Source organism: Bufo gargarizans, chromosome 5, assembly GCF_014858855.1.
Source record: "Bufo gargarizans isolate SCDJY-AF-19 chromosome 5, ASM1485885v1, whole genome shotgun sequence".
Taxonomy (NCBI): Eukaryota; Metazoa; Chordata; class Amphibia; order Anura; family Bufonidae; genus Bufo; species Bufo gargarizans.
In genome coordinates, this window is record NC_058084.1 from 313,223,768 (window position 1) to 313,248,138 (window position 24,371).

The following is a 24,371-nucleotide window of genomic DNA, read 5'->3' on the forward strand; positions in this document are numbered from 1 at the left end:
ATACAGACATTGCTTTGTTTCTAAAGACATTTTATTCTGGCCACCCTAAATCTGTCTAATCTGGAGGCATTTTCTTATACATGGCATTGGAGATTACAATATTAAACCTATTTGTGGACAAACCTGCGGGTAGCCCTTATCATATAACCACATTCACTCCTGCCCACTGCACCCCCCCCCCAGTGAACAAGGTCTGGATGTGGCTGCTACACTCTGAGACAATGACAGGACAATGATAACAAAACGTGTCTCGCATATAGGGACTGTGAAGAGAATTTGCTGCACTAGAAGCCTGGCGTGTCTTACTGACAGAACACATTCAGTGGTTAGCCTTCAAAACATTTCCTACTTCTCCCTTTGTTGAGACCTTTGATAATAAAACCAAAAAACGTCATTGGAAGGGTTTCACAAAACCACATACGAAAAGGGAACATATTGGGGGAAGAATGTCTTACCTTTCTTTGATCCTTCCGGAATAATTTTGTACACCTTATATGGGTCTGATATATCAAGTTGACTTCTCTCTACTAATTCTTCAAAGTCGTTACTCTTGTTTAAGGCACAGCGTAATCTTGTCTTCCATGTGGGAGGATCAGGTTTGTCAAGGCCCTCTCTGAATTTACCTTTAAAAAGCGCCCAGGCCTGTAAGGGCGACAAATCCGGTAATTATTACAGAATACAATAAGAAAACTCAACTGATGAAAGCATCAAACAGCATGCAAACATAATAGCAGGAGAGCCATATGATTAAAAAAAAAAAAAAACTTTTAAAATGAAAAGCACAGACCTGAAATCAAGTACTGGAAAACTAAACCTTGGAGCCTTGGACCATTGTAGCCCTCATATTAAAAACACTTTTTAGACCAAAGAGTTATTTTACAGGTGGACAGTGGTACATGAAGGATCTGGCATGTAGAAGAAGGTCAATATTCAAGATTTCCTAGAATATACTGAATTGTAATAAGGCGCAATACAGCACATAATGACTGAGGAAAGGATCTCTTTTGTACTAGGTATATCAAGGAGAATTATTACCATAAGGCCTCATGCACACGACCGTTTTTTTTAAGGTCCGCAAAAACGGGGTCCGTAGGTCCGTGATCCGTGACCGTTTTTTCGTCAGTGGGTCTTCCTTGATTTTTGGAGGATCCACGGACATGAAAAAAAAATCTAAGTCAAGTTTGCCATTGAAATGATAGGAAAAAACGGACACTGATCACGGACGCGGATGACAATCTTGTGTGCATCCGTGTTTTTTCACGGACCCATTGACTTGAATGGGTCCGTGAACCGTTGGCCGTGAAAAAAATAGGACAGGTTTTTTTTCACGGCCAGGAAAAACGGATCACGGATGCGGCTGCCAAACGGTGCATTTTCCGATTTTTCCACGGAAACATAGAAACATAGAAACATAGAATGTGTCGGCAGATAAGAACCATTTGGCCCATCTAGTCTGCCCAATATACTGAATACTATGGATAGCCCCTGGCCCTATCTTATATGAAGGATGGCCTTATGCCTATCCCATGCATGCTTAAACTCCTTCACTGTATTTGCAGCTACCACTTCTGCAGGAAGGCTATTCCATGCATCCACTACCCTCTCAGTAAAGTAATACTTCCTGATATTACTTTTAAACCTTTGCCCCTCTAATTTAAAACTGTGTCCTCTTGTGGTAGTTTTTCTTCTTTTAAATATGCTCTCCTCCTTTACCGAGTTGATTCCCTTTATGTATTTAAAAGTTTCTATCATATCCCCTCGGTCTCTTCTTTCTTCCAAGCTATACATATTAAGGTCTTTTAACCTTTCCTGGTAAGTTTTATCCTGCAATCCATGTACTAGTTTAGATCCATGTACTAGTTTAGTCAATGAATGAAAGTCAATGGGTCCGCGAAAAAAAAATGAAAATGGCACAATGGCCACGGATGCACACAACGGTCATGTGCATGAGTCCTAATCGATAGTCTGTGAATAATCTCTTCATACTTGTTCTCAGCTATACCGGTTTCTTTAATTTATGCATTCTAAATGTAACAGAAACATTAAAGGTCCTTGATTCCTGGAAGGCATATGGGTCTTAATATGCAGTGTTTGATATATCACTGGGAAAGACTAATAAAATCCAAGCCTTTCTGCTGCCTAAGACAGAATGTGAAATTGAGCCCCTCCAAAAATGCTGGACATGGAAAAGAGGGTATATGCATAGAATACCCCTCAAAATGTTTTTAGCATCGCCAGTATTGCATTCCTCTACCCAATACTGGCAATGCTCGTAGTAGTGCGAACCCCATGGCAACCTCAAAGAGGTCTCCATTATGCCAACCTCATATATTTCCTCAGTGCCCTATTCAATCTAGTGGAGGAATAATGATAAACGTACCTGCTTCATGGTTTTGTGCTGTTGCAAATGATAGAAGAAAAGAATATCTGTTCAGAAGGATCCCTTTAGCAGTGTAGGGACAGATAACACGTCTGCCAAAATTCTGCTCCACTGCTCTTAGCAAAGAGATCTGCCTGATACAGAGTGCTTGTATGGGGTACCAAGGCTTGCCCAGAATCTTTTTGCCAGTGATTGATATAGCCCCTATGGTGACGTCTGACTCAGTCCGGTGTTGTGGTGTGCATGATCATTAACCACTTATTCACAGACCAGTGTGAACATCATTCAGTGTAGTTCTTCAGTATCTACAGTGCATTTCATATTACATTGAGTGCAGTTTCACTCACATATCCCATATGGCCATTCTCCCCATTTCACAGACCACCTGTGATGTCACCATTCAAAGAATACTTCTACTTACTGCATAAATATTCAACGTGTTAAACCCACAGTATGCCTGCCCGTATTTATACACACACGTGCTACTTGTCAGAAAAAACTGTGACTTGCTCTGATGTTAAACAAGTTTGGAAAAATTCTCCCTATTATTTGGGAGCAGAAGTAGTACAGTGTGGATGTGGAAATGATAAGGTGTGTAGGGGTAATAGTGGCAGCAGGAGCAGCACAGCATGGAAAAGACAAGGTAGTATATGAATCTGGAACAATCTCTGTGCGTAAGGGTCAAGGCCGTAAAACTATACTGGATGCCCGTGATCTCCGGGCCCTTAAACGACACTGCACCACAAACAGGAATGCTACTGTAAAGGAAATCACAGAATGGGCTCAGGAATACTTCCAGAAACCATTGTCAGTGAACACAATCCACCGTGCCATCCGCCGTTGCCAGCTGAAACTCTACAGTGCAAAGAAGAAGCCATTTCTAAGCAAGATCCACAAGCTCAGGCGTTTTCACTGGGCCAGGGATCATTTAAAATGGAGTGTGGCAAAATGGAAGACTGTTCTGTGGTCAGACGAGTCACGATTCGAAGTTCTTTTTGGAAATCTGGGACGCCATGTCATCCGGACCAAAGAGGACAAGGACAACCCAAGTTGTTATCAACGCTCAGTTCAGAAGCCTGCATCTCTGATGGTATGGGGTTGCATGAGTGCGTGTGGCATGGGCAGCTTGCATGTCTGGAAAGGCACCATCAATGCAGAAAAATATATTCAGGTTCTAGAACAACATATGCTCCCATCCAGACGTCATCTCTTTCAGGGAAGACCCTGCATTTTTCAACAAGATAATGCCAGACCACATTCTGCATCAATCACAACATCATGGCTGCGTAGGAGAAGGATCCGTGTACTGAAATGGCCAGTCTGCAGTCCAGATCTTTCACCTATAGAGAACATTTGGCGCATCATAAAGAAGGCCCAAGACGATTGAACAGTTAGAGGCCTGTATTAGACAAGAATGGGAGAGCATTCCTATTTCTAAACTTGAGAAACTGGTCTCCTCGGTCCCCAGACGTCTGTTCAGTGTTGTAAGAAGAAGGGGAGATGCCACACAGTGGTGAAAATGGCCTTGTCCCAACTTTTTGGGGATTTGTTGACACCATGAAATTCTGATTCAGTTTTTATTCACGATTTGTATAGTGTCCCAACTTTTTTGGAATCCGGTTTGCAGAAGAAAAAATGTGCAATTGCTCACTTTTTGCAGCAGAATGCTATTGGGGTGTTGGCATAAGCATATGAACTGTAGAAACTTGAGGTCTTAATAAAAACTGTCTGTTCATATATTGGGGGAAAAAAAGTAAATTTTTTATTACAATCCAGAAATAGTTGCCAGCCAGTTATATTAATCAAACAAGTGAATGACCAGTCTCTCACTCCCTCAAAACTTTCCCTGATTAAATTCCCTAAAATCTACCCAATTATATCTCCCTATTCTCTCCCTGTAGTGTCGCTTTCAATGTATATTAGAGCCTTACATCTTTAATAGCTTTTTGTCAGACACTCCACATGACACCCTTCCAGGTCAGGAGCTGAACACAGAATAGTGTTCTATGACATTCTCAGCAAAATATCTTACTAAATATTGCCCCTGATTGGCTGATCAGGCTGTCTGTTAGCCTCTGAGTCAAACCCCCACTTCCTCCCAGTGTCTTGGGATCCTCCATGTTCTTCCTCTCTCATGGTTTTCCCAGCCAAAATGTACAGTAAAATGATGCTGGGCACTGTTCTCGCATGATTAATCTTTGGAATTCATTTGGTGAATGAATTTTTGTGAAATTCGTAATGAAAAATTAATTTGCTCATCTCTAATATCCATAAGGTAGCATATACCATAACAAGTATATTACTGGCTTTACCACAGTAAGGAGTCAAATACCAGTCCAAGAGTTCAACTTCTGTGAAATCGCCACCATAAAAAGGCCAACGATAATCCAAAGCAATGGAGAAGAAACTGAAAAAGATTTGTATTTCTCGGGGTCCAGTAATTTTCAGACCTCTTAGATGCTTCCTCACCTTACTAACAGTGCACCTCCAACTGAACTTGGCAAACATCAGAGTTAGGCCTCATGCAGACGACCGTTGTTTTGGCCCACATCCGAGCCGCAGTTTTTCCGGCTTGGGTGCGGACCCATTCACTTCAATGGGGCTGCAAAAGAAGCGGACAGTACTCCGTGTGCTGTCCGCATCCGTTGCTCCATTCCGTGGCCCCGCAAAAACAATATAACCTGTCCTATTCTTTACGTTTTGCGGACAAGAACATGCAGTTATATTAATGGCTGTCCGTGCTGTTCGCAAATTTTCGGACCACAAAACACACAACGGTCATGTGCATGTAGCCTAAGACAAGAAAAAAGAAACAAAAATTTGCTTCAATGCTGATCTACCTATCTCAGATTATGTATTACAAAACATTATTTGTTATGAATAAGACAAGGAAGACAATGGAGGTTCAAACAGGCATCCATGTATTAGCATTTCAGCTTTAAAGTAACAAGACAGCATATACTCTCAACTTCACCCTAGGTTAGTTTCATGCTAGAGCTAAAATCTCCCAGCAGGCTGTTCCAGCCAAGCAAAAGTCTGCCGGATTTTGGAGTTATTTCCAGCGTTAGTGCTGCTCGCAGCAGTATTTGTGTGGCCGAATCTCAGCACTAATGCCGGAAACAGGCAGGATTCCCGCCGGGTCCCATTATAGTGAATGGGGCCTGGAAGTTCTCTGGCCCATTTCCGGCTATGTCATATATGAACTCCAGCAGGCTGTTCTTCTGCCGAAACAGCCAGCCTGAATATGTTTGTGCTAGTGTGAAACTTGCCTTAAAGGGAACCTGTCATCTGGATTTTAGGTATTGAGCTGAGGACATGGACTGCTAGATCGCCGCTAGCACATCCGCAATATCCATTCCCCATAGATTTTATATATATATATATATATATATATATATATGTGTAAATGAGGTTACTAATGTTTCCGGAGCCCAGCCACACCCACTGTAAAGGAGCCCAGCACCGCCCCGCATTCTCTGAATCTCCTCCTTGCTCCCTGATGTCACAGAGCTAGAGCGCCGTAATCTCTCTGTGCTGGCATCAGCCTCAGGGAATGAAATGCGCATGCACTAGCTAGTGCATCGCGAGATTACAGCTCTCTAGCTTTGTGACGTCAGGGAGCAAAGAGGAGATTCGGGGGATGTGGGGCGGTGCTAGGCTCCTTTACAGTGGGTGTGGCTGGGCTCAGAGTCAGAGAACGCTGAAGCATGGAGGAGACAGGACTCATCCAAGGTTCATTTGCATATCTATACAATTGTTTTTTTGACACAATAAAAGCACAGAGAGCTATGGGGACTGGATATTGCGGATGTGCTAGCGGCGATCTAGCAGCCCATGTCCTCAGCTCTATACCCCAAATTCAGGTGACAGGTTCCCCTTAAACATGCATGTTCCAAGTTTATTTCAATTGTGAGAGGGAAAAATGCCCCTAAGGCTACTTTCACACTAGCGTTCATAGGTCCGTTCGTGAGCTCCGTTTGAAGGAGCTCACGAGCGGACCCAGACGCCTCCGTCCAGCCCTGATGCAGTCTGAATGGAGCGGATCCGCTCAGACTGCATCAGTCTGGCGGCGTTCAGCCTCCGCTCCGCTCGCCTCCGCACGGACAGGCGGACAGCTGAACGCTGCTTGCAGCGTTCAGCTGTCCGCCTGGCCGTGCGGAGGCGAGCGGATCCGTTCAGACTTACAATGTAAGTCAATGGGAACGGATCCGCTTGAAGATGAGCCCATATGGCTCAATCTTCAAGCGGATCCGTCCCCCATTGACTTTACATTGAAAGTCTGAACGGATCCGCTCAGGCTACTTTCACACTTAGAATTTTTTCTAAGTTATTAATGCAGACGGATCCGTACTGAACGGAGCCTCCGTCTGCATTAATATGATCGGATCCGTTCAGAACGGATCCGATCGAACGCTAGTGTGAAAGTAGCCTAAGACCACCAGATACTTACAAGGAACCAAAAGATCAGGCATGTTGCAATTCAACATGCCCAATCACTCTTTCCTCAACATCTGCCTTCAAGGACAGTCGAGAGGCCCATGGACACATTAATTCCTCGACCAACCCCACTGAAATAACTGCTTCGGCTGATGTTTCTTTTATGTGTATCGCTAATTTAAAGCAGCATACATGGCTCTGCAATAAGAAATTGATCCATGCAGATCTCTAAACAGAAGGCAATATAGTATCATCAGAAAATAGTTTTCATATTTTTAGGGAACATCCAAACAGGACATACACTGAGAATTTGCTGCTGTGGATTTACATGCAGCAAATCTGCAGTGTTTTATAGTATCAGCAAAGTGGATAAGATATCAAAAAATAATAATCATGCTGTGAAAAAATCTGCAGCATGTGAACAGATTTTACTCTTTTGGACTCCCAAGGGTGAAATCTGTTGAAAATCCATGACAAAATGCAACCCATGTTGCTGTACCCTTAAACGGCGTATTCCACGACTAATGTAAAAATTTTAATCAGACATCATATAGTACATGACAATCTCTCTCTTTAACACAGCTAGAACCGGCCCTGTACCTCACATGGATCCAGAGATCTCCCCGTTCATTGCTCTGCTAGATTTATATCCAGCTGGCAGCTCAAGGGGAGTGTCCTTTCTGCCGCAGCTAAGGGGGCTTGTCTCAATGCCTCCTATTACAGCTCAGGGGGCGTGTCTCAATGCTTCCTATCACAGCTCAGGGGGTGTGTCTCAGTGTATCCTATCACAGCTTAGGGGGCTTGTCTCAGTGCTTCCTATCACAGCTCAGGGGGCAGTTGTACAGTATTTTGATCACTTTTTTTGTGCTTTTTGAGCTGACTCCAACATGGAAGTAATCCCCCCACCTATTTACATTTGTCATTTTTTTTATTTATTTTTCTGAGCTATTCCAAGAATAAGAATTAAATATTTTTTTACTGTTAAATATTATTTCTTAATAACTCTGTCACAGTTTTGTCCATAAAGAGAGGTTTGAACTGGAAGAAATGTAGAGCATACAGGAAGAAACACCACAATGTGCATCTCCCTGACGTCTCTTCTACATCTGATAAGTGTGTTATATATTGTAAGGTAAAGCTTCATATTTATAATACCTAGGAAATGAGAAAGCCTTCTGATGGTAAATGAGTCACCAAAAAGATCACTTTAAAATGACAATCAGAGAAGATGAGAAGTGTGGGCAGCAGAAATAAATAAAAGGTCAGTTTAAGTTAAAGTGGTCAGTTTTAGAATTAGGATTTAAAGGGGTTGTCTCACTTCATTAAACAGCTTTTATTATGTAGAAGTTAATACAAGGCACTTACTAATGTATTGTTATTATCCATATTGCTTACTTTGCTGGCTGGATTCATTTTTTCATTACATTATATGAATGACATCAGGTTGTAACTTTTAAAAATGACCATATGGCGGATATGAGTGCAATGAGACCACAAATGCAGGCTATAAAATGCCATCCTCAACAATAAAGGAAATCTTGTACAGTTGTGTACTAAGATAAATACATGTATGTCATTAATTCTCTCTTTATTCTACCAATATCGCTATTCTTGCAAATGAATGGCTACAAACTATTCAGATATTCAATATAAAACATGATTAGAATGTAAAACTAAAAGGCATTTTCTCCTAAACCTTTTACTTCTAGAGCCAGAGTGGAGGGTTCTACACAGCTGTTCTGCCTACAACAGAGACTGGTCTCACCTGTTTACTTAAAGGGTTAGTCAAAAAAAAAAAAATAAAAAAAAAAAAAAAAGAATTAGCAAATGCCCTGAAACAAAATAAATAAATAAAATAATTTAAAAAACTGTCACCTATGTGGATTTTGCAGTGGATTTCTGCTGCAAATTACGCCCTGTCTAGACGTACCCTTAAAGGGGTTTTCCAGGATTTTAATATTAATGGATTATCCTCAGGATAGGCTATCAATTTCTGATTGTCAGGGTTCTGACACCCTGCAACCCACCTGTTTCAGAGTAGATTCAGCAGTGGAAGTCGACACTGGAACTACGCAGCTCACTGCATTATGTAGTGGATTTAGCTGGTAGCTCAGCGAGGTTTTAATTCACTTCAATAGAGGAGGTGCTACAGTAACCACTTCCATCCAGATGGAGTTGTGTATTTTCGGCGGCAAATTCCTTCAATATCCACAGCTACATTTAAAGGTGTTTTCCATAAAATAATATTTTTTAGGTCCCTGCAGCATGTCCCTGAGATAGAAGATTCATACTTACCTGCTCCCCACCACTCTGGTCCACCGTTGTCTCCATCTTCCGGTCCTGGCACTGTTTACATCTGGCAGTGCATGGGCATGGGCACATACACCAATTCAGCCAATGACCTGTGGCTCATTGCCCCAGTGCTTCCTTACATTTCTTATAGTTGGTTATTTCTACCAGATACTGTACGTTGGATGCAAAAACCTAGCATGAACTCCTGGGTCCCAATACAAAGTCTGTAACAAGGTGTCCTACCTACCATATGCCTTTTGTAGTACTGCTGTCCTCTTATGTGAAAGACATTAGCGGCCCCCTCAGCTATACCCAACATGATACCCAACTCCACTCCTCTCCACAAGGCCAGAAAAGATCAGATAATAAGTGAAAAATGCAATGAAGTTTGGAAAGGCATTTGTACCCGACAGATTCCTCCCGATCAAAGCAACGGATACATTTTTGTATGTGACTTGTCCATGAAAAAGTTTAGGTCGCATTTCTAAGCATACCATAACCCAGACAGGAATACTGAGAAATGTTTGAAATGGAAACAGAAAAGCAGTTGTTTGGGATAGGTGATCTACATGACAACAATGATTTCAACGGGGAAAACCTGAAATCAGGCTTTAGGGCAGGTGAAGTTATGCATGTGTCCCTGCCAGAAATTACTTCATATGACTTTAGACAATAGGACAGTAGCTTCCCTGGTCAAGCAGAGGCCTTGCCCCACCTGTAGCAAAGAATGTGAGGAGTGAGAGAGGTTCAGGTAGAATCTAACCAAGGCTTACAGAAGATATAGTTTGCCAGCCTAGAGGGAAAGCCGAGTTAACAAAAAGTTTATGGGGTTATCCCATCTTAGACAATAGGGGCATATCGCTAGGATATGCCCCCATTGTCTGATAGGTGCGGGTCCCACCTCTGGGACCCGCACCTACAAGGAGAACAGAGCCGGGGAGAGTTGTGGCTGGAGGCCCCCGGATTTCCCGGGGTCCGTCCACCACCAGGCGCAGCTCCCCGCCTCTCCCATTGAAGTACCGTATTTTTCGCCCTATAAGACGCACCGGCCCATAAGACGCACCTAGGTTTTTGGGGAGGAAAATAAGAAAAAAAATTTTTTTAACCAAAAGGTGTGCTGTGTGTTTGGTGGGTTTGGAACTAATGGTGGTCTGTAGATGGCACTATTACTGGGGATCTGTGGATGACTGACACTGTTATGGGGGGGATCTGTGGATGACGGACACTGTTATGGGGGGGATCTGTGGATGACGGACACTGTTATGGGGGGATCTGTGGATGGCGGACACTGTTATGGGGGGGGGATCTGTGGATGACGGACACTGTTATGGGGGGGATCTGTGGATGGCGGACACTGTTATGGGGGGATCTGTGGATGACGGACACTGTTATGGGGGGGATCTGTGGATGACGGACACTGTTATGGGGGGGGATCTGTGGATGACGGACACTGTTATGGGGGGGGATCTGTGGATGACGGACACTGTTATGGGGGGGGGATCTGTGGATAACGGACACTGTTATGGGGGGGGGATCTGTGGATGACAGACACTGTTATATACCGTATGTGCCATCCACAGACCCCCCAGCCCATAACAGTGCCATTCACAGACCCCCCCAGCCATAACAGTGCCATCCACAGACCCCCCCATCTCATACCTGTACCATCCACAGAACTCACCCGATATGACCCACCCCCCCCCCACCCCCCGCCCCCTGCGCCGCCATTATACAAATATGAGATGTTATATTCAATTAATGGTTATTAAACATGCCCCCTCAGTCCTATTACGGTACTACCTTACATCCTAATTGCTTGTGTAGAATTCAGGCAGGTCGGGCGGCCGGCGCGTCTCTCACTGACGTCACTTGCCTGCGCCGCCTGCTTCATTCATAAAGTAGGCGGCGCAGGCACGTGACAAGAGTTACGCTGCCGCCCGCCTGGCCTGAATACTACAGATGCGATTAGGATGTAAGATAGCAATAGGACTGGGGGGGCATGTTTAATAACCATTAATTGAATATGAGATCTTATTTTAGTATATCGGAGCGGCGGGGCGGTGCTATAGTACAGTGACTGCACCGCCCCGCCGCTATTGCCGGCCCCAGCTCCTCCTCCCAGTCCCTCCCCGAGTCCCCGCTTGCTCCTACATCGCAGCATGCGATGTAAAACAGCAAGCATTCGCCCCATAAGACACAGGGGCATTTCTCCCCTGTTTTGGGGGAAGAAAAAGTGCGTCTTATGGGGTGAAAAATACGGTAAATGGGAGCGCACTGCGCATGCGCGGCCACCGCTCCCACTCATTCCTATTTTTGGCGGCTCCATAGAAATGAATGGAGGACGGCTGCACATGGGCAGTGCGCCCTCCTCAAGTTTCTCCACTCTGTTCTCCTTGTAGGTGCAGGTCCCAGAGGTAGGTCCTGCACCTATCATACAATCGGGGCATATTCTAGCGATATGCCCTCATTGTCTAAGATGGGATAACCCCTTTAAGAAAGTGGTCTGTACAGTGAGAGGTGAAAATTCTTCCCTATTACATCTTAAAGAGGTCCTGTTACTGCTCCAGACATGTCTGTTTTAGTAACTACGTGCATTCCCCATGTAATATCAATTCTGGAGCATCTATTCTTATTACATGTTGTGCCATTCCTTTATTATTCCTGCTAGCGGTTTGTAATAAAGATCCAGCTGGGTGTTACCAGTTGGGGGTGTGTCCCTGCACAGTTTGTCACTGGCAGCACTGATTGAATAGTATCAGACTGTACAAGGACACCTCCCAAATGATAACAGCCATCTGGACCTTCATTGCAAACAGCAGGTTGCATATTTTGGAAAAAAATATCAGCTAATACCTTATGTTTCTCAGGACACAGATGTTGGGGGTGTCAGTACTTGTGGGCTTTACATATAGATGTGGTGGATCAGCCCATCTGATCTAAGATTATGGGCAGGAACAAATGTCCTCTAGCTAGCATAGTGCACCAGACATAACCTTATAGTGCACCAGACATAACCTTATAGTGCACTAGACATAACCTCTGTGCACATTTAGAATACTACAAATCCACCTCCTCATGGAAGGAAGTTTTATGAGTGGATGTTCATGAATGTCATGTGTACGAATGGACGTTCATGGGTATGCATTCTCAATATAACTATTGCCTGTCTGGAGTCCTTTCAGTGATATGCCATACTTCTCATACATATGTCATACTTCTTGCTTAGGCTAGGTTTAAAGTTGAAGCTTTTTCTGTATGTTACTTGTGAAAAACAATAAATGGCAGTCAAAGCGATATCAAAGTGCCACAGTTTTCATCTTTTCCATTCTAATTATAATTTTTTTTTATACAGGGTCTATCGATATCTTTTTTTTTTCTGTTTTGCTGTCTTAGAGATCAGTGGGATATTCAAACTGCATAAAAAGCATGAAACTAGTCTTCCTAAACATCTTATCTCACAAAGGTCTTGGGTCTTGATGTTTCCTCAAGGGCCCTTTACATGTAATGGCAATCTGGGCAATAATTGGGAATGAGCATTCCTACTAAAGTTCGTTCCTGATAATTGCCCTGTGTAGAAGTGGCACCAATCACCCAATGAATGACATCAAAATCATTGTTTCTTGGCATCAGATCATCCTGTATAAACGGGAATCAGCTGCTCAGAAACAGTGGATGTATATGGGGATGAGCGATCACAGTAGCAATATCTCATCTCTATACAGAGGAGATGATTGCTGCATGTTAATGCAGCTCTCACCTCCTCTAACAAGCAGTACATTTTCAGTGACAAATTATGTGTTCCTGATAATTGCCTGCTCAGTCCACACATGTAAAGGGGCCTTTTGTAAGTTAGGCAAATACCAGACCAATCAGTCCTGCAGTGCTCATGACATTACATGCAGCATTTTTTTTTCTCTATGTTTTCAGCCATCACCGTACTGGGAGGTGCTGACTAACCCCCTTTTCTTTGCAGATTTACAATGCTTTAGATGTGACACTCCAGCGACTCGTGCACTCCTGATTAGCCTGTCTGCCCCATAGGCTGATTTTAATTAGTTTCAGTATAAAGCTGTTGCCTGCTCTCACTACATTCATTGGAAGCTATCTGGCACAAGGAAAGGTATGGAGTGGGCTCGGCATGCGTGTTGGTACCTGCATCCCTTGTAATGGAGGCCATTATGGCACCAAAAATGGTAAAAGGCAGAGTGGATCCAGCATGCAGGTGGATCCAACACTCCCTGAACTTTATGGCGGCCATTATGGCGCATAACAGGTAGTATTTAGTGTTAGGACCTGTCTTACAGAGATCACCTTGACGTCTGGCAGATGGGCTCAGATGGTTTTGTACAAAATGCATTTGCTAAGCATCTCACTTTATAAGCATAGCATTAGCACTTTAATATTTTTTGTGACTGGCATTATTGTACTTTATCTGGTTTGCAGAGTGCTGTTGCATTTGTCTTTTTTTTTTTTTACATGCAGCATTTACATGGTTAATAGAGCTATATTACTGAATGTCCTAATACTTGAAAGGATGGCTTTCATCTTACTTTCTATGCCAATGAATTGGTTTCAGTAGAACCAATCAAACCACTCTTTGTTTTCTACTCATGGTTGCACTGGGCATAAACTGTGGTAGAAAGTTCTTGAACAGAATGTTGTGATGTTCATACATTACCTGAAGCCTCCATCTTCCACTAGAGAAACCCTATCAACTGTCCTGTGGACCATTTTGAATTCACATATTCTATATAAAAAGCTAGAAAGACTCATTGCATGGTCTTTAGTGTTTTTCTAACTCTGAAGATCAAAACTTTTAGACCATAGTTTAGCTGTTATGTGAGAGGATGCAGTGAATCACACCATTATAAAGGAAATTTACTTGTATGCAAATTATTTCACTAGAAGACTGGATATGTGGTGATCAGCTCATAATTGTCACAAATCATCTGTCACAATGTCATCATTTTCGAGGGAGTCGCTATAAATATTTCACGTTGGCATTAATCTAGGCGTCCTACCTTAAAGAGGGCTGCATCTTCTTCCCTGTTGTAATCTTGTTTCCCTGCATGTTTCCATGGAATGCGAAAGATGGTCCGATCTTCATTCTCCCATACTAAACCAGGATACTTGCCGCTGTCAATCTGGTCGATCAGCCACTGTCTTAGCTTTCCATTGCCACAGCTAATTGGTGTCATTACACTCTCTCCGTTGTGGTTCATACCAAATATAGTTGCCTTTTTTTTTTTTTTTTGCACTGTCAGAAATTTAGAGAATGATCAAATAGAAAAGAGTTATCAATTAATATTATGAAGCCCTCATTTATCTTCTGATTTGTTGTTTGCTATTGTGGTATAAGAATCTCATGTATGCTCACAATGTATCGGCGATTGTGCAGTGAATTTCCACTTTATAAACCGTTTCAATCCAATGACAAGGCTTGTAATTCATTTGACCGCCATCAGTAATATAATTATATCCTCATGTTTCTTTGCAAATGTGTGGTTTTAACTCAAGAGAAACAGTTTGGATCTGTCCAGCAGCGAAACTGCTGGTAAGAACAGACTGGATAGCAATACACTGCAGTATTCATATATACCGTATAACACAACTTTATAATATGCTTTCATAATGTAGTTTAAACTCTACTAAATTTCATTGTATTCTGTCAGACGATTTAGTATAAGATCCGTTTTATGCCCGCAACACCCAGAGCCTGTGTAGTTCTACTAGATCTTAGAGTAGATAACCTTAGAAACCTTTGGTGATCTAAGTTTGGCTTAAAAGACCCATGGGATCTAGGTGTTACATCTTTTAGTATGAACAGGTAAATAGGGATATAATAAGTCCCATAGAGGGACAGTAAACCATAAAATACTGGAGCCATTATAAGAAAAATAGAAATTTAGGGGGGGGGGGGGGGGTCACAAATTTATTTTAATTCTTAGATTGAGGACATGTAACACGTAACCCGAAATAAACTAAATTAGTTATACCCCACTGTGATATCCAGATTTGGTGCACAATGTCACCATTAGTTCAAATGTAGCAGTCAGTCAGTAATTTCCTTTTATTGTAATGCTGCTGCCCATCACTAATAGTACTTTCCTACTGTTTTTTTTTTTTTTTTAATGTTTAACTGTTGTCAAACCTTTAACAAAAAAACAAAACCTAAATACGATGCAGTTCATATAAAGTATATATATTAAACTTAATGCAATATGTAGATTTTAAGGCTTCAATGCATCCAGCCCCCAAGAGAAATGACTAAGAGTCTCCTGTTCTTGGTGACTGGTGCAAAGCTACCATGTGAGGGTAAAAATGCCATATGAGTTGTCAGGGAATTTACTCCAGGTGCTAGAAAGTACTGCTATTTTCTAGCTTACTGTATGTCACTAAACTGATCACGGCATGCTGCCAGTTGCTGGTTGATCATGCTGAGTTAAATGATCACGCAGTATTTGAAATCAGTGGCTCAATTGTAGAGAAATATGCACTTTAATTCATATGCGTATTGTGTATTTGAAGCACAGAGGCGCGGACCTAGTCCCTCAGAGCAACGCTTCACCACCGCCTTTCCCCCTCAACTACTACCCCCTCCTCTTGAGTGAAAGAACCAGTCTTCCTGCTGTCTTCCTGCCTGGTCCTGTAATCCTGTGAATGTTGAATGGTTGCATGCACAGTTAGGTTCTCAGCATCATGGAAAGTACATTTCACCCTGATATAAAAAATGCCAATGTGTACCCAGCCTTATCCCACCCCTAGTGTCATGTGCAGTTACACAGGACAAAGATCATGCGGGTACTATTTCTTAACATGTACTAAGCAAGTAGAGAGCACCTAGTAAGTATAAGGAGTCTTATAGGTCATGCAATTCTCCTCTTCAAAAATAAACCGGGGTCTCTAATGCCACCCGATGTAAGGTTGCTATCCTATAAGTCAATTTTCAACCTTTAAACAGGCCTCAAGACATAACTTAGGATCATAGCTAAGCCAGTACCTCATCTGTAGACATTTATTTTTGGGTGATGGCCCCTCATCAGTGCAGAGCATAACAAATTGGCTTAATGATAGGGCAAGGAGGATCTATATCTCTCCATCTGTCCCTACAGCCTGTCAGCACTTCCCCTACTGGCCCGCCCTCTCCTACACCCACTGGCTGGCTGAAGGGGGTTGCTTGAATGTGAAATATCTCAGGCTGCAGATCTCACTCCCAACCTGATATCTAAGGGCTCTGTGCTCTGATCCCCTGAAGACGCCAGATCTACTGGCGAGACATGTCGGGGGGCAGTGTTTGAGGGTTTTACTTTTGATCAGGAGTAAAGCCAATTACTGTTAGAAACAAAGATACAGTAATAGTGCATGTGCAGGCGAATAAAACAGAAGTTCAAAAGACTGGAGCCAGCGTGCGTCTGCCAGCTCCCCACTACATCCAATAGCATCCTAATATAGGAGGTGATAATAAATATACTAACAGTAAGGCGACACAACTGAAGATTTTAAGTATATCTTTATGGTTAGTAGGGAGATTTACAGGCAGTGTAATGAAGGTGAAGCAGCACTCGCATGGAGCGCCCCCTCCTCTTCAAATAGCCAATGCATTGTGTTGCAGTGTTTCAGACCCCGCCGCTCAGATAATGATGACCTTTGCTTACGATAGGTCAACAATATGTTTGGCCTGCACAACCCCTTTAATTTATGGGTCTGGTACAGGGCTGGAATGCATTTCTGGGTTTTTATTTGGGTCAGAATTAATTTAGGGGTCTGGTCTGGAGTATGCAATAATTAAGAGGTCTGGTCAGAGTTCTGAACTTATTTTGGGCTCTGGTCTGGGGTGTGAACAGTTAGCTCTCTGAAATGGAGTCTGAATTTTATTACGTGACTGGTCTGTGGTCTGACTTTATTCTGGGGTCTGGTCAAAGGTATAAATATATTTAGGTGTCTGGACTGGCACCTGAATTGTCTATATAGGAGTTATTAGAAATCTGAGAATTTTAAACCGCTATACAGGGAGGGAGAGATTATGTGATGTAAAGATCAGAATACACGATGGTGCTCCTTAGATATAACCTAAAGTGAAACCACTTTTTAGGCTGGTTTTCTTATTTAGTTTGGCAGTACTATGCCAAAATATTCTCCTTCTGTTGCAGTCAACACAACACAAATGATAAGACCTTCTAAATAGATAGATAATCAACAGTCAGTTTACTGCTGCTGTGAGGAAAAAATTTTATCTGTAAGGTAATCCTCATGAAGATAGCATTTGCAGAATTAGGATAACAGTATATGAGCTCTATTGTTCTTTTGACAGGCATACATGATGTCTACAGAAGTGTTTTTCATTCATTAGTGAAGTAATGTCTGATGCTCTAATTTATTCAGTAGAGGGGGTTCTCTCTGTTTACAGTGAATGGTCTGTAAAGTTACCTAAGACTGTCTGCAGTACTAAAAGGCCAGACAAAGAGGAAGTTAAAGGCCTCTGTCAGCAGATTTGTACCTATGAAACTGGCTGACCTGTTGCATGTGCGCTTGGCAGCTAAAGGTATCTGAGTTGGTCCCATGTTCATATGTCCCCGCATTGCTGAGAAGAATGATTCATATATGCAAATGAGCCTCTAGGAGCAAAGTGGGCGTTGTCATTACACCTAGAGGCTGGGCTCTTTCTGCAACTGCCACGCCCTCTGCACTTTGATTTACAGAGCCAGGCAGTGAAGATGTGTTCACTGCCTGGTTCTGTCAATCAAATTAGAGAGAATGAGGCAGTTGCAGAGAAAGCAGAGCCTCTAGGAGTAACAGCAACGCTCCCTGTTGCTCTTAAAGGCTCATTTGTATATATTGAAACTCCATTTTCCTCAGCAATTCGGGCACATATGAATGCAGCAGTTCGGTCAAGTTTATAAGTATAAACCTGCTGACAGATGCCCTTTAAAGTAACAGGACAAGAAGTAAAACGCAGTGACTTCAAAAATTTTATCCAGAAAACCATCCACCCGTTCTTTTATTTAAAAAATACACAGAGTGGCACATTTATTAAGACCAGCGTTTTACACCTGCGGTGTTAATAAAGCCCTAAGCTGATGGAGGATCCGCCGAAGTTATGAAGCAGTGCAGGCCTCTCCATAACTTCAGCGCATCCAGCACCAGTTCTAAATATAAGACAGCTTCTGCGCTGTCTTACATTTAGACCTTTTTCTTAGCCTAAAACAGGAGTAGAAAATGGTAAATGAGACGGGTCTATCGGGCTGTTCCCCACCCACGCCACCCCCTCACAATTTTCGACCTGGCGTGAGCAGGAAGAAGTCACAGTTAGCCTGAAATATGCCTAATTTAGGCGTATTTCTGTATAATAAATGACCCCCAGAATATTCACATATAGTTTGTTAAAAAAGCGTGATAATTTTTATGGAAGTGTCCCATAGGTGGCTATATACCTTAGATGGCTATTGAACAGCAGCTATTTCTCAGGATCCCCTATACTCAGATTCTTTCAAAGTGTGTTGTCAAAAGAGAGGTGGAATAAGCAGCTGCCCCCTCTATCAACTGCTTATTTCCCATTGGAACAAAAGATTGGGCATGTCAAAACTGAAAAAGTGCAAACCTTCCTCCCAACTACTGCCATTGGGGAAGAGCTGTCATATTAGAGCTCTATATAACTCAACAAGAATCATGACTTGTGTGCAAGGAGCCTACCAGACATGGTATTTAAAGTTTAGAGTATATGAGCAAGATTAGACCGAGTAGTCAGGCACTTGGGTTCTACCTCAGATCCTAGAGGTTTGAGGGTCTGAAAGGCCCTACCCTAAGCAGCATATGGGAAGAGGTCAATACAGAAATTGCTTACCTCTTCACCAATGAGCTACTATATTATCTCACTTGTGTGGTGACATCACTAAAACTCACCCGCTGAACTTGACCTCGTCGAAAAAGGACATTATCATAAAAAAAAGTGAACGTGTCTAAGAAGGATAGAGTATGATTAACATAATGGCCATCTTACACCTGATGGCCATCTTAAATCGGCTTTCTATTTGGCACTATGAAGATAAGACAGAAGTTTGAAGAAAAACATGTGGCCAACAGCAACAATACAACATTCATGTTAAATATAATCTTGCACAGATGTTAGGCACAAAAAGCATGTTGTATCTATGCCGAGGTTGATCTAAAGCAACGTTCCACTTGTCTCTAGAGATTCAAAAGACTTTTGTTTTTCTGTATAGAAATGCTTCACACATCACTGCCGCTGCAATGGGATAAATGATGCATACAGAATCTAAACTATACGGTACAAAAACTGGTAAAGTACAAGACAAATTTCAAAAGATTCTTGATAGACAAAAAATGGTAGCTACATACGGTACACATGTTCTTTCTGTATTTAAAAGTCAGATAGGGTGAGACTGAATTAAGTTTAGAAGGTATGCAGGCTGGTAATGTGGAAAAGTGGATATATCTATCAATAATGCTATTTCTATAAATCGAAATAGAACAAATTACGGTATTATTTATTCTAAAAAATTTCCATCTACACATTCAGAACCTATGTCCCCTCATGTCTATTATAAAAGAAAAAAAAAACTCTGACAAATGCAAAGAATAATAGAATCTATCACATAAGTGACTCCTCTTTATGCAAACGGAATACTGTGACCACTCCCCTACTTCTAATACTGAGATGTGTAACGGTATTTCTCTCCACCACACATAGTCTTAAAGGGTTTCTACCACTTGCATATCACATATTTGGTGATCAGACACTAGCGATCCGCTAGTGTCTGATGTAGCTTACAAGCTAATTATTACATTAATCCGTTCGGCCCATACCTCAAAAAAAGCACTTATATATTTATGCAAATGAGCCTCTAGGTGATATGCAGGCGTTTTTCCAGCACCTAGAGGCTCCGTCTACCTTGCAGTTTGCCGCCCATCGCCTCGCTCCAGCACGCCCATCTTCAACTCTATTCGATCCTCCCCCTGCTTCTGCCTTCCGAAATCTCGCGCCTGCGCCGTTCGTCGCGGCATTCGGCGCAGGCGCAGTCAATGTCTGACCGCTTCGTGCTCAGACATTTCCACTGCGCCTGCGCCGATGACATCGGCGCAGGCGCAGTGGAAATGTCTGAGCACGGAGCGGTCAGACATTGACTGCGCCTGCGCCGAATGCCTCCGAATGCCGCGACGAACGGCGCAGGCGCGGGATTTCTGAAGGCTGAAGCAGGGGGAGGATCGAATACGGTAAGAGATGGGCGTGCTGGAGCGAGGCGATGGGCGGCAAACTGCAAGGTAGACGGAGCCTCTAGGTGCTGGAAAAACGCCTGCATAGCACCTAGAGGCTCATTTGCATAAAGATATAAGTGCTTTTTTTGAGGTATGGGCCGAACGGATTAAGGTAATAATTAGCTTGTAAGCTACATCAGACACTAGCGGATCGCTAGTGTCTGATCACCAAATATGTGATATGCAAGTGGTAGAAACCCTTTAAAGGAGGTTTTGATTTGGTTTGTATGTAGACAATTATGGCCTGTAAATGTTAAAAGAAAAGTTATCCTAGAGGAACCATATGTCTTTGTTTAGGCTCTTAAAGGAGTCAGGAAATAAGGATTATTGGACAGAGCACAAGTTCATTGTGAAATGGCAGTTTTTATTTATTCTCCTGATTTTGAGATCACAGGTGCAGAGACTTCTTCTTTACATGGGCACTGCTCATTGATGAGGAAGGCTTACCTAGATTTATAAAACCACTTTATTGGTTGCAGAAGATGTCATGGAGTGTGTTGTACTGTGTGTATCTAAAGTTATTCAATTGCACTTATATTATATTTTCATCTGAGATTATGCAACCTATATGAAAAATCAATATGGCCTTAAAATATATTTTTTTTAAGTTAAGATATTATTTGCACAATGAAGGTGATATTTTATTAGCATTTTACAAAGACTTTTAGGGATTGTAATTATAAACCATGAATTTTCATGCCAAATAATATAATAAATTTTACAACTTTTCTAGTATTATGTAGCATATTAGTAGTAGAGCACAATATACTACAACAGGTCTACGTTATAACTGGTACTGTTTATGCACTATATATATATATATATATATATATAGTCCAAGTAACCAACTGTGCTCCCAACAAGACTATACCCAACCCCCCCCCCATTACTTCAAATGTGAAAACTGAGGCCAAGTAACACACAGCTATATAGTGAATCTGAACCTTTCTTACCCGCTGCCCTAAGCACATGCATATATTATTATTATTTAGTATTATTATAATAGTGCTAAACCATAAATAATCCACCAAACATGAAATCAAGTATCACCAAGCACTGAGTGAAGCTTTATTCTGCAGCTATCAGCACAACATCCTCTTGTAGCACATTCTACATTACCTGGTCTTACTCTACAGAATATCAATGTCATGTTGTTTCCTACTTATTGCACCCACTTCCAATATAAATAATTAGGCTGATATTATACAGATTGAAAGGACCCATTTTGCAAATGCATATAGCTCTCCAGCTGTTATCCATTGAAGATACGCCAGTAGCATGAGGGGTGTCTTAGCAGTACTAGACCTTGGTATTAGGTAGCTGTATCACTGGCAGTGAAGCCTAAAATAAAATCTACATCACTACAGTCACATCTTAGGCTTTTTTTTTTTTCACTTTTAATACTCAGCGCAGCTAAGCAGCATCTATTGAACGTGGCCTCTGAACTGCAAAGGTTGAGGACCTCAGAACTAAAGTTTATTAAAAACTTACTGCATCCTGCATCAAGTCAAGGTAGATTGTGACTTCACCTACCTACAATATGTAAAACGCTATAATTCATTACATATTAGATGCTATCTACATTTGAAATCTATAAATAAAAGACAAATAACTCATTTAAAAAGTGTAATTTTCAGTCTCTCAGCTATTAGAGGAGAATCGCAGCAAAGTTTATAAATAATTATATTACAATGTATGCATAAAAGTGGTCTACTAAAAAAGACAAAGAGAAGAAAGTCTAAGTAGGAGGATGCTAAACTGCAGAGAGTGGGTGCATATCTTACCTCTCCTCCAACTGATTCGAGTGTAAGAGCTTTTTCTTCGCAAAACTAAGATATTACTACTACTATGTAAAAAAGGGAACTTCCTTTTTGTGGGGAATAAATTATCGAAGGGGTGTGTAGGGGCAGGAACCAAGCTGAACAGATGCAAGCGTATCTTATCTATAGTGCAGCCTGGAGCCCTCCAGCGCATCTATAGTCTAAAGACATGCAGTGGGAAACCCCAGGCTCCCTCTACTATAAACTGCTATTTACTGTAAAATTGCTCCAGGAAAGTTCTCAAGCACCTAAATGTATTTAAAGTGACAAAGTCTCATACAACACCCACAATAAAAATTACGAAAAATAATTCATTGAGTAAAAGGCACAACATGTGATGGTTTACTGTAACCGTCACTTCAAGCAGCCTAAGCTATGAGCTTGGAGGGAGTCTTGCAGGTAATACATTTATGCTCTTTCACACAACTGTACACCTAATTTTACAGCTAAACAACCAGTTAAAACAGTCAAAGTCAATGTAAATGTTACCCCTTGGGTCTATAACTCAAGATTTTTGCTGACAACAAGTTTACTATTACTATACTAAGAGGAAACTCAACCATGCAGGCAGGGTAATATAGCTTTTTTATATTGTAAATTCTGAATTTATGTCTCATGTACATAGAATTAGAGCATATCTCAGGTGACTTAAAGGGAATCTGTCACTATGAGCTGTAATACCGTACAAGAATATTACTATAGATAAGGAGTCCAGACCACTACTTTTTATTTTCCTACAGCCCCCTGTTCCTCCACTTTAGCATTTAACGCTGCGCTATACATTGGTAGGAGTGCTGTGCATGCGCATAGGAGTCCTCTCCGTTATGTTAGCATGGCGCAGTAGTCTGGACTGTGTATTTCAGCGTAGCTTTGAGTGTTGATAGCAGGAGAATGGGGGGCAATAAGAAAATAAGAAATTGTGAACTGGGGTCCTTATCTGCAGTGCTACTCATGTATTACTTGTGCAAAATCATGGTGAGAAATTCCCTTTAAGTGCTCATTAAACCTGTTAAAAAAGAGTTGTCCCAAGAATAATACAGTTTTCAAACCAGCACCTGGATCTTACAGGTTTTTTTTATTGCTTGTAATGAAAAATGTATTATAGCTACTGAATGTTTCAATTAAATCTAACTGTAAAGCGCCACCTGCTGTTTGCTCTTTTTCTAATTTCTCTGTCCTACTCACTGAGAAGAAGGAACTCAATCTAGTAGAATAATTGGTGTAATGGATGGGGAGGTACACGGCTGGTTCTGGCTTTGTTGGAAAGAGATTGTCATTCACTATATGATGCTTGATCTTAATTTTTTTGCATTAATCATGGGAGAACCCCTTTAATGCCCCAGCTAATTTTAGCCTTTAGAACCAGAAAAAAGGTTTTTCCCCCTCTGTGTCCCAGTGGTCATAACTTTTTACATTTTTTTTATCATATAGATGTATGACACCTTTTATTTTGCAGGATGCATTGTACATTACTTTTGAAGTACATATATTTTCTCATTGACTTTAAATTGTCTGCAAAATACAGAAGTATTAATAAAAAGGCAAGGGGGGAATGCAAAGAATGTGAGAAGGTACAGGAACTGGAGCACTGAAGAGAGGGGACAGGGTCAAGCAGAAGAGTTATGGAGGCAAAGGAGAGACAGAGTGGGAGCATGGGGGACCACTGAAGTATTATTTTCTACAGAACTAAGGTGGGGGTGGAACTGCACTGTTGGGAGAAGTACTGTCCAAGCTTTATTTTACTTTATCGCAGAAATAGATGCTGCTACCTGCACTTAATGGTACAGTAAGAAGGTGATTTTGTGCACGAAACGTGTCGCACACCCATGCCAAGCCCAAGTATTGCAGTGTAGTGGGGCTGCCATAGGAATGAATTGGGTCACAGTGTTTGCAGCGAACACTACATGCGAGTCATAAAAAACCCAGTAGTGTTGGATTTTCTTGCGATTCATGTGTCGCGGTTGCAACAAAGGTATAAATCACAGTGCAACCCCATTCATCCCTATGGCAGCCCTACTATACTGTGATCTGTGGTTGTGCGACATCTGCCAAAGGGAGAATTGTCGTGTAACTGAACCCTGAGACCTGAGTGGTGTTCATTCAATTGCTTTGTAAAACAATATCAAGTTACACAGGTTACACAGTTGGGTAATGCACATAGAAAGTAC

The 24,371-nt window shown here is 41.8% G+C and overlaps 1 protein-coding gene across 1 annotated transcript in view; it reads right to left on the reverse strand.

Annotated features, from left to right (window-relative positions):
• IRF4 (interferon regulatory factor 4) overlaps positions 1-22,188 on the reverse strand; it is a 46,449-nt gene extending 24,261 nt beyond the window's left edge. Inside the window, exons 1-3 of the mRNA XM_044292815.1 lie at positions 22,168-22,188; positions 14,131-14,366; positions 456-642 (exon numbers count right to left, since the gene is read on the reverse strand). Of these exons, the coding sequence (XP_044148750.1) occupies positions 456-642; positions 14,131-14,331 (388 nt within the window). The 5' untranslated portion in view covers positions 14,332-14,366; positions 22,168-22,188. The remainder of the gene's footprint in view (positions 1-455; positions 643-14,130; positions 14,367-22,167) is intronic.
• Between the last annotated feature and the right edge of the window lie 2,183 nt (positions 22,189-24,371).